This window comes from Apium graveolens, unplaced genomic scaffold, assembly GCF_009905375.1.
Source record: "Apium graveolens cultivar Ventura unplaced genomic scaffold, ASM990537v1 ctg8141, whole genome shotgun sequence".
Taxonomy (NCBI): domain Eukaryota; kingdom Viridiplantae; phylum Streptophyta; class Magnoliopsida; order Apiales; family Apiaceae; genus Apium; species Apium graveolens.
The window spans coordinates 97,628-109,049 of NW_027420921.1; the positions used below are offsets into that span (position 1 = coordinate 97,628).

At 35.3% G+C, this 11,422-nt stretch overlaps 2 protein-coding genes across 2 annotated transcripts; both read left to right on the forward strand.

The window, feature by feature from the left end:
* Positions 1 to 6,808: 6,808 nt before the first annotated feature.
* On the forward strand, positions 6,809 to 7,743 carry LOC141704702 (uncharacterized). The gene is made up of 3 exons (XM_074507892.1): positions 6,809 to 6,901; positions 7,010 to 7,255; positions 7,333 to 7,743. Exons 1-3 carry the CDS (start codon positions 6,809 to 6,811, stop codon positions 7,741 to 7,743), a joined length of 750 nt encoding a protein of 249 aa, XP_074363993.1.
* Positions 7,744 to 9,803: 2,060 nt separating this feature from the next.
* On the forward strand, positions 9,804 to 10,178 carry LOC141704703 (secreted RxLR effector protein 161-like). Its single transcript, XM_074507893.1, has one exon. It carries the CDS (start codon positions 9,804 to 9,806, stop codon positions 10,176 to 10,178), a length of 375 nt encoding a protein of 124 aa, XP_074363994.1.
* Positions 10,179 to 11,422: the final 1,244 nt, after the last annotated feature.

Here is an 11,422-nt window from a genome sequence, read left to right on the forward strand (position 1 = left end):
AATAAAATTTAATATTTGTGATGAGATTCTATAATGGAATCAGGGTTCTCCACGGTTTTTCATATAAGTGGGTTCCCCACAAAGTAAAGGCCTATCTATCTATCTATCTATCTATGTATATATATATATATTACCTCCACCATAACTTTCTCAAAATTTTACATCACTTGATCAATAATCTCACTCCCAATCCGCATATATCGGTCCCATGATGATTGTTGTACCATATCAGTTTTTTCTGGAAAGGTTATTGTGGTTGATTTCTCCATCATTTCATTAAGTTCTGCACGCGGCACTCGATGTATGCCCTCCAAAGACACTATAGTGTCTACCTCAGATGAAACCCTTCGAATAATGGAGTGTGCATCATCCACGATGTTTATTTGAGAGGCCTGTTGAGACATCTTTAATTTAGATGCCTCATCCGCTCCTTTTAACTCCGATAATAAATTTCAAGGATGTAGCACCAGCCTATTTTTCTTTGGCATTCCGTCTTTATAAGGAGACCTAAGTCATGCTTCCTTTCTCTAGCCGGAGAGAGAGGTACCTCGGAGGCTGATTGAGTGCTGATCATGGCCTCCAAAGATTCGTACATCATACATTCTGTAACAAATAGACCAAACATTGAATAAAATATGCTAAGTTATATTAGTGGATCAATTCAATGGACTTGGATAAAGTTTGCAACAAACCACTATCTTTTTTATTCTTGGCTCGTCAATATTTAGACATACTTAAAAAATTCCAAATCAGTCATATGTGTCTCCAAATTAGCATCCAACTACTATAGATAAGTAGACATTATAAAAGGTGTAATAAAAAGCAAGTCATCAATTTTTTGATAACTACAGTCCTTTATCATATAAGAGATAACTATTAAAATTTAAAATTCATTATTTCTTTGTCATAAGGAAAAGCTAACCGGTGGTCTGAAAATGTTAACTACCAGAAGGACCTCAATCACAACTAGTATTTTAAAAAAAATAAAGAGGTGAATTATTGGATTTATTATTCAGGGACATGATCCAAGAAGTCTCGGTAGCTTGGTAATTAATAAATTATTAATCCCTAATATACACTATGGAGAGAATTTAAACTCGAAAGTATATTAGAAAAATAAAATAAAATTATAGCTCATTCATATTTGTCTTATATTTATGTCTCGTGTTTTAAATTCTGCAGTCAGGATCATGAGTCGCTGCTTTCTCGCAGGAAGCATGTGTTGGCTAAGGCAAGCATTAACTAACTATTGCAATAAAAAGTGATGCAAGTATTATGGGCAATTAGTAAAAGGTCCAAGTAATTCATCAATTCTTGTCGATACTTAAATTGAATCAGTAATGGGAAGAAAAAGATTCAGCACGGTTTAAAGGAAGAAACATGTTTTTTATGTGTGATCTTATTAAAACATATTGGTAGAAAAGTGCTAAGCAAAACACAGAAATGTAGTCATATTGTAAAAAAATATTCACCATTTTAAAAAATTTAATTTCATTTTAAGATTTGCAGAGTATGTCAGAAATAAATGAAGGAGAGGGAGTGAATCTATTCTACCTTTACAACTTACAACCACGAAATATTAACTCACTGTCTCAACCTATATAACAAGAATCCAAAGAATTTAATCAAACACATCTACCAGTTTCAACTTTTAATCAAAGTGCCTTTAAGAATAATTAAACATCACATTAGTTGATTAATAGAGAGAGGTGTGAGTGTATGTTCATACCAAACTACTAATTCATTATCAAAAACACAATTTGTAAATTTAAAATTTTATATTTTACAATACATTACATATAGGATACATATTCAAAAACACAACAGGTTTGTCCTTAGTATTTTTCTTTATTCATATTCCTTAAGTAAGTGGATGGGTGACTCTCTGTGTATTAACAGATTTATCGACTTTTGCTGCAATGTGAAGGCAGTTTTAATTTGATGCATCTTTATTTATGTGATTTAACTTTCTTAGTAATTTAAACATGATGGTTTTGAGCTTATATAATATCTTCACTATATATTTTACAATCTTCTCCAAATATGTATATTTCAAATTTGCTGAGCATAAATCTTGAAAAAAATTAGACAACTCAATAAGATTATGTAGCAAGTCACGACAAACAATGGGCAATAGCTTTTGCATGAAAATATGGCAGCCATGTGATTTCATTCCGTTAATACATCTTTTTTCCATATTTACACACCTAGATATATTCGAGATATACCCATCTGGAAGATTCAAACTTTTAATCCAATATTTGCTCTCTTCCAAGCATAAATGGTGCAATTGGCGTCGTGCCAACATCTCAAATCCACAACTCATGGTGTACACCTAACTCCTTACAGTCATTTCTTGTATTTGAATTTCCTTTAGTTTTTTCTTATCACCATACGTTGTGTAGAATCTGTTATCAAAGACATTTTTCCGTATGCATAACATCAATATTATGGCGAAGACTCGGTGTCTCCCAACAAGGTAGCTCAAAAATGGAGAATAGAGTGTCCAAATATGTGTCACACCATAATCCCTTGGCTTTTTCCTGATAGTCTTTCCCGGAGGAGGAAACTGTATCTGCTCAAGTATCTTTGCCCGTGATCCTGAATATCGAGTTCTAACTGAATGTCTCTCACATCGCCCAAACTTTGTGCTTCTCCTTAGTGGATCATCTTCTTCCAAAAAATAATGAGTTGTACGATAGAAAGTCAGTTTACCACCATGCTTGAGTTGCTTACACTCCTAGACATACCAATTTTCTCTTAGTCGACCATCAACTACTCATATCAAGTGCTGGAAAGTCATTTATTATACACATCAATGCTACTTTCATAGTGAATTTTGAAAATGCTGCCCTACTATATATTTTTACCCCGGTACACCACAACATCTTTAATTCATTAAATAATGGTCGAAGATAAAAATGGAAGTCTTTTATCGGATCACTCAGCCCGGGAATGAGAAATGGCATAAACATGTATGGAGCTTTTGTGCATATGAATGGTGGAAGATTGTAAATGACAATAATCACAAGCCACGCTGTATATTTTCTTGCATGTGCATCTCGAAAGGGATCAAATCCATCACTAGCAAGGTCTATTCGGAAATTTCGTGTTATTTTTTGCAAATCGAGAAAATCTATGATTAAATTATTTCAATTCATCTCCACCAGCTGGATGACTTAATTGACCCTCAACTACAGCTCTATCATGATTCCATGTCATACATTTGGCAATCTTCTCAGACATGAATAATCGTTGCAGTCTCAATATAAGAGGAAAGAATCTTAATATCTTCTTCGGAATTAACTTTTTCATAGAATCCTTCTGCACCTTGTATCGATCTTCATCACATATGTCATAATGTATTTTCTCACTATTTTATTTATAAAATAATATACAATCATTCACGGAAGCATCAATTTTTTCGTATCACGTGCTCAACCAACTTATTAACTTTTTCACATCATAATATCTCAGGGGCAACTTGTGATCTTGAGGAAACACCGATCCAATGAGTTTAAGTAGCTCATCAAATTCTTTATTACTACAACCATATTTGTGTTTGAACTTAAGTAGCTTATTCACAAATGATAATGTTATGGAACTTGTACAATTAGGATAAAGTGGTTCAGAAGCACTCTCAAGCATCCTATAAAAACTTTTTGCTCTTACATTCGGTTCTTCATCCATATTTTCAAAATCCTTAATTGCCTCGGCAAAATCTCTAACCATTTCACGTACATCATAAAATTATCATGGGTGTTATAAGTATTCATAGAACTCATTCCAATGTCAACCCGCGATCTAACACTATTCTCATGAAAATACCGTGTTATATATGCGGGCATGATGTCATGTCGATATAAATATAATATCACATCATCGGGATTTTTTATGTAAAAAATTTCACATTCATTACATGGACATCTTATTCTCCCCTTTGAATCATCTGTATTTGCAACGTCAAACTTGATGAAATCATTAACACCAATTTTTTACTATTCCGTTATATTTTTCCTTACATCATATCGACGATCAATCCAACTACGATATGATGGTATAATTAATAATTTATTACTAATTAACATAAATATACCTAAATAAATTCACTACGTGTACAAGATATTTAGTGAAAACAAATGAGCAATAATTATTGAATTTTTAAAAAATTATTTCAATGATTTAATTCAAGTTATTATTCTATCAAGCGGAGAAAGTTAACAAATATATTAAATTACTTCATATTTTGAACACTACATTAAATTATTAACAATTAAAATTTAACTTTCTCTTTAAATTATATCAATTAATATTACATGTATGTGAAAAATAAACAAACAACAATCATGATAATCAAAGTATAAGTAGTTCAGAAATGGTACTTATTTGACTTGAAAGTAGTAGATATTTGAGCTTGAAAAGGAAGAAAAATGGTAGAAAATTAGAAGGAAATAAGTGGAGATGGGAGAAAAAGAAGGTATGGACGAAAACGAAGAGAGGAAAGCAGGAGCTGTTATTTTTGGAGACTAAATTCCACCATATACGGTCATTTTTATAAAATCCACTAAAAATGGTTGCTTTTATATATTCAACCACCATGGGTTGCTTTTCTCGGACACGAATGAAGATATTACTTAATTTTTCTTATAAATACCATGTATCACATTGAAAAGAAATACAAGTCCTTTCAAGCCTCTCTTTATAAATAGAGTCTTACGACACCAGTTTTATTAAGTCGAGAAAATAAGAGTCGTCCCTTTAATTCTCGGTCTTTTCAGTCTTAAATTTTCCAAATATTCCAGTGATAGTTCTCGGGCTCAGTTCAAGTTCGCTGAGAGTATTTTCGATTTATCAATTATATTTATCAATTATACTAGTATCTCATATTATCCTGGAAAGCAGGTCGCTAAACACGGATGATGCGGGGCGAAACTGCTTTAAGGAGACAGTTTTCTGGACTCGAGATTAAATCAAATCTCTGTTTGTTTTCTCGAACCCTTCTCCGTTTTTAATTGTTAATTCTTATATATTCTTATATGCTTATGTGATTTAAGAATTAGCTATGTTTTTATGAATTAGTTATATATTCGATATATAGAATAATGTCTATATCATACAAGACTGATAACAATCTTAAAGCAGTTTTGGATTTATTTATGTGGTTTATGTTTTTGATTGGAATATAGTAGTTTCTTGGCTAATTGTTTTAACATAGCATAAGCCATAAGCCATGGTATCATATTATTCATATTTTAATATAATTTTGTTTCCCGTAAATGTATATTAGATGAGGTCAAGTCATGTTTTATTTTTGACATGCTAACATTTTATTGACATGAGATTCATTCATGCAAGCTTAGTGTTAATTTACAATTGAATGTCATCAACAGCCTTGTTAAATTTGTTTGATATGAAATAATGTTTACTTTTGATATCTCGTGGAAATTGGGCTAATGAGATTAGTACATGGGATAAGCAAATTATTGTACATGATTTATGTTGGTGACTCGTTCTGAATTAAACATGCGATATTAGTCTTCTGAGAACCCAATAATAAATGTATAAAACCTATTTGGTTAAAATGATAACATGAGTCACATATTGTCCACGTAATTTGATATTTTTGTTATCACAATATTGCAATTTTCAGGGTGAAAGAAGCATAATTTACATATGTGCAATCTCGATTCAATATATATTTTGACAAATATATATGATTTGTTTCTTGCGACAATTACTACTAATGTTAATCTAAATAATGTGTGGAGAGACACATGTGGTGTATCCTCTTATTCGGTAAGCTGCAATAGAACAAGATTATTTACTACTTAATTAGTAATAGGTTCAGATTGATTTGTTAGTTTTCCGATTACTGATAGATCAATAATTCGACTGGAGTGGCATGATTGTTTAGCTTAAATTTTATCCTCAAAATTTGAGCTACCTGTTTGGTAAGCATATGTGCGGGAATATATATTGGCACTAATCAATTTCAGGGATGATCACGGTGTTAAAAACTTAAAGGACCTGTTACCTAAATAGTACAGGTTTTGGATCGGCATGAGAGTTATATTCAACAAGTACTAGTCGGATTTTAATTATATATTCAAATATATATCCTAGTCGTATTTCCTTCTAATCCAAATTGAGTTGGGTGTATGAAATTATTTTTGATTATTATCAATTTATTTGTATAAACTTGAAATTTTTGTTGGTGAAAAAAACAAACGGCAGAGGGAGTAAGATGAGTTGTCGTCAAGTTAGGATTATCAAAATCCAGTTCTACTTCAAGTCCAGTTCGGTGCACGAGCTGTACGCGAATATTTGTGTATATATATAACCACATTATGTTTGGAGTCACCTGGAACAAATCCATTCTACATTACTTCAAATTGAAGCCTTCATTGGGCAATGTGAGCGTAGATATACCCGAAGATGTTATCGCCGTTATACTTTCGAGACTTCCGGTGAAATCATTGCTTAGATGCAAGTTGTTGGGATTTAATTTGAACAAAGAGCTGTTGGTGTGTTTGTGTGAGTCTTTAGCTACTGGCAGTCGTGGCAACCCAGCATGGAGATAATGTAGGAGTGCTGCAGAATAAATATGTTAGTGATGTAGTTTGTTCAGGACTTTCTGTTTAGATCCTAGTTTGTAGGAGTCAATTATTCTTTGTTGTTTAAGTCTATATAATGTAACCTTAGTAGTAATAAAAAGCTAAGTTCAGCATTATCTTTGTTTTCTCCAGTTTATATACACACACAGCTATAAAATCTGTTTATGCCCAAGTACATGCCTAAGGCACAGTCGATGGAGACGGGTAAGAACAAAGATGGAATGATCGGCTTGAACTATCCCATGTTGACAAGAGCTAATTATACAGCATGGGCTATGAAAATGAAGGTGTATATGCAGGCTCATGGCGTTTAGGATGCAATATCACCTAAGAATCCTAAATCAATGACGGTTGATGATAAGATGGATAAAACAGCTCTGGCAGCAATATACTAGGGTATACCAGAAGACGTGCTTCTTTCTCTTGCGAACAAGGAGACAGCTAAGGAAGCATGGGAGGCAATTAGGACATATTGCCAAGGTGCGGAGAGAGTCAAGACTGCAAGAACTCAAACACTCAAGGCAGAATTCGAGTCCATGACAATGAAAGACTCAGAATCGGTGGATGACTTCTCCACGAAGTTGAACAACCTGGTCACAAACATACGTGCACTAGGAGAAGAAGTGACAGAAAGCTATGTGGTAAAGAAATTACTACACGCGGTACCCTCTAAATTTTTATAAATCGCATCTACTATAGAGCAGTTCGGGGATCTCAGTACAATGACAATGGAGGAAACATGGGGTCGCTGAAGGCTTACGAGGAGAGAATTAAAGGACAAACCGAGACAGGGGGAGGAAAATTATTGTTGACTAGTGAGGAATGGATTGAATGTGAAAGGGAAGATGAGAGAAAATTATTGCTCACAAGAGATGAATGGATGATATGCTCAAATAAAGTAAATGCTGATGCTTCACAAAAGAACAGAAGTAAGGAATGCAATCGAGGTGCTCGAGATAAAAGTAAGGTTCACTGCTTCAACTGCAGCGCCTATGGTCATTATGCAGTTGAATGTAAGAAACCCAGGCGAGATAAAGAAATTAAGGAGGAAGCTAATATGATACAGATTCCAGACGACGAACCTGCACTACTGATGGTGGAAAGCACGAAAGAAAAGATGGATCACTAATGATCAATAAAGAGCAAGTAATGCCCAGGTTAAATCACAAAGGTACGAAAGAGATAGAGTCAAATATATGGTACTTGGACAATGGTGCCAGTAACCACATGACCGGACAATTCTCAAAGTTCAGAGAGATCGACACTAAGGTAACAGGACAGGTGAAATTTGGCGATGAATCGATGGTTCAAATAAAGGGCAAAGGATCTATAATTCTGAAATGCAAGAACGGAGAGAAAGCAGAGTTCTGAATGAGGTATATTATATTCCTACACTTCGGAGTAATATTATTAGCCTTGGACAGCTTTCGGAAAATGGGTACAGGATAATTATTAAAGTTGAAAATCTTTGGGTACACGAAGACAAGGGTGATCTATTGATGAAGGTAAAGCGATCGCCGAATCGCATGTACAAGATCATCATAAACAGCAGTGAGTCAATGTGTCTTGCAGCAAGGAATGAAAATGAAAATTGTTTGTGGCACTCACGTTTAGCCATGTTAATTTTAAGGCCTTGAAGCTTATGAGTGCTCAAAATATGGTACTTGGAATGCCTAAAATTTAAACAAAAAGACACTCGAGCTAGTCCACGGTGCCCTGTGTGGACCTATCACGCCATGTACTCCAGTAGGTAACAAATATATATTTGTTTTAATTGATGATTATTGCAGAGTAATGTGGACGTATCTTTTGAAAAATAAGAGTGTGGCATTCAATGCGTTTAAATGTTTTCGTGTTTTAGTTGAAGATAGTCCAGAAAAAAGGATGGTGACTTTTAGAAAAGACATTGGAGGGGAATTTACTTCCAGGGAATTTACTCAGTATTGTGAAGAAGCAGGAATTGTCAGGCATTTTTTCAGCTCCCTACTCTCCCCAGCAGAATGGTGTAGTGGAGAGACGTAATAGAACCTTGATTGAGATGGCGAGGTGCTTGTTGAAAGAAATGAATTTACCCAATTATTTATGGGGAAGCCGTCCGTCATGCCACATATTTAATCAACAAACTCCCGACTCGTGCTGTAACCGAAATTACTCCCTATGAGGCTTGGTCGAAGGAAAAAACCCCATGTTGAACATCTCTGAGTATTTGGTTGTGTGGCTCATGTAAAGGTTCCAACTGCAAATTTAAAAAACTAGACTCCAGAAGTAAGACAATGGTCTATCTCGGAAAGGAAGCTGGCACAAAAGCATTCAAATGTCTGATCCAGAGAAGGAAACTATTTGTGTAAGTCGAGATGTTGTGTTCGAGGAGGGGAAAGCATGGAACTGGTCAGAAAGCTCGAAAGATATGATCAATGCATAATTGGGATCATTTACTGTGGCGATGAATACTTTGGTGACATCCAATGAGCTTAATGAAAATGGAGAAGAAGAACAGCAAGTTCCACTCAAAGAAACATCCAGCCAAGGTGATGGCTACAGTGACCATACCACACTCGATGATGTGTCTGACACAATTTCTGGAAGTGATACAGAAAGGTCACCGGAATCTGCTGATTCTGTTGCAAGTTCAGAATCAAGTGTCGAGCCTCGAAAGTACGGGCAATTAAGTGATATCTATAATGAAAGTGAACCTATTGAATTCGGAGGACGAAGAGCTGTACTTGATGGTTTAGATGAACCTGCAAAATATACTCAAGCTTCAAAGGGGACTAAATGGATGGAAGCTATGAAAGTTGAGGTGGATGTTGTCGAAAGAAATGGGACTTGGAAGCTAACGGAACTACCTCCAGGACGTAAACCCATTGACCTGAAATGGATTTACAAGATTAAGCGAGAATACAAATGGGAAGATTGTCAAGCATAAGGCCAGAATTGTTGCCAAGGGATATGTACAGAAATAGGGCGTTGATTTTGATGAAGTTTTTGCACCAGTTACTCGTATCGAGACAATAAGGCTACTGTTTGCTCTTGCTGCAAAGGGTAATTGGGAGGTGCACCACCTTGATGTTTAAACGGCCTTTTTGAATGGTGAAATCAGGGGAAGAGTGTTTATGTCAGGCAACCTGAAGGAAGTCATAAGCAAGGATGAGGGTGGTACAGAAGTAAATCCCACTGAGTTGCAAACGTATGATTGGTGGCCTGAGATATCTCGTCAATACTATACCAGAATGGGCATATGCGGTGGGCATTGTGAGCAGGTTCATGGAAAGGCCTACTATACTACACCAAGCTACAGCAAAACGCATACTTCATTATGTGAAAGGGACTCTCGAGTTTAGGCCTGATGTATTACATAATAAGGAGAATGAGGTGTTGATTGGATACTCGGATAGTGACCTGGCCGGCAAGGTGGAAGATAAGAGAAGCACAGGAGGCATGGTGTTCTACCTAAATAATAGTTTGATAATGTGGGCGTCTCAAAAACAAGATGCGTTGCACTTTCTTCGTGCGAAGCCGAGTTCATGGATGCGACTGCTGCAGCATGCCAGGCAATTTGGTTAAAAGGCTGTTGTCTCGGATTGCAAAAATTAATTTTGGTCAGTTACTTTGTTCATTGATAATCAATCTGCGATTGATTTGGCTAAAAATCCGGTAGTCCATGGTCGTAGCAAACACATAGATATCGGGTATCACTACATATGCGAGTGTGTGGAGAATGGAGAGATCGAGGTTAAGCACGTAAGAACGGAAGAACAACGTGCAGATTCACTTACTAACCCACTGGTTGCTGTAAGTTTGAGTTCATGAGGAATTTGCTTGGAGTCACCAATTGTGCTCAGACATGTTCAAATTAAGGGGGAATCGTTGCGATTTAATTTGAACAAAAGAGCTGTTGGTGTATTTGTGCGAGTCTTTAGCTACTGGCAGTCGTGGCAACCTAGCATGGAGATAATATAGGAGTGCTGCAGAATAAATATGTTAGTGATGTAGTTTGTTCATGACTTTCTGTTTAAATCCTAGTTTGTAGGAGTCAATTATTCTTTGTTGTTTAAGTCTATATAATGTAACCTTAGTAGTAATAAAAGCTAAGTTCGGCGTTATCTTTGTTTTCTCCAGTTTATATAAACACATAGCTATATATATATTGTATACGGTTCATATCAGACCTTCACAAGTTAGTCTGCAAGTCATGGCTCTCCATAATCTCGAACCCTAATTTTATAAAATTCAGCTCATAATGGTATCATCGCTTCCCGCAATATTCTCGAAATTACCAATATATTAGATCCTGTTCAATTTCTTGAGCTGCAAGATTTATCCTTCACTTGTCCTGTGCACATTGACTCATTGTAATGCCACGCTATTTTTACGGAACTCTCTTCAGACCTCATGTTATTGGTTGTTGTAATGGCATTATTTATATGTGATATGTCTGGTGCAAGTGTGTATCTCTGGAATCCATCTATCCGTCAATTTATAAAACATCCTCGTCTTAAACGGCCAAGATATATATACATGAAAGAGATTTCAAAACAAATATACTAAAAACTTGAACCCCTAAGTTGTATATATTTAGAAAGTTGATTAACTGAATAATTCAAAAAGGATTAAATAAAAAATAGCCTTCCATACATTCATAACTCCATTCTATCTAAAACAACTGCCAAAGTCACTTCCAGAAATCTACAAGTTATAATTTTAACCCTCCCCAGTAACTTCAAGATCAGGATTCTTCTCTTAAACAAAAATAGAAAAGAACTAAAAATCATGCATATATTTAGCAGCCACACGCAAACCCGCCTTAA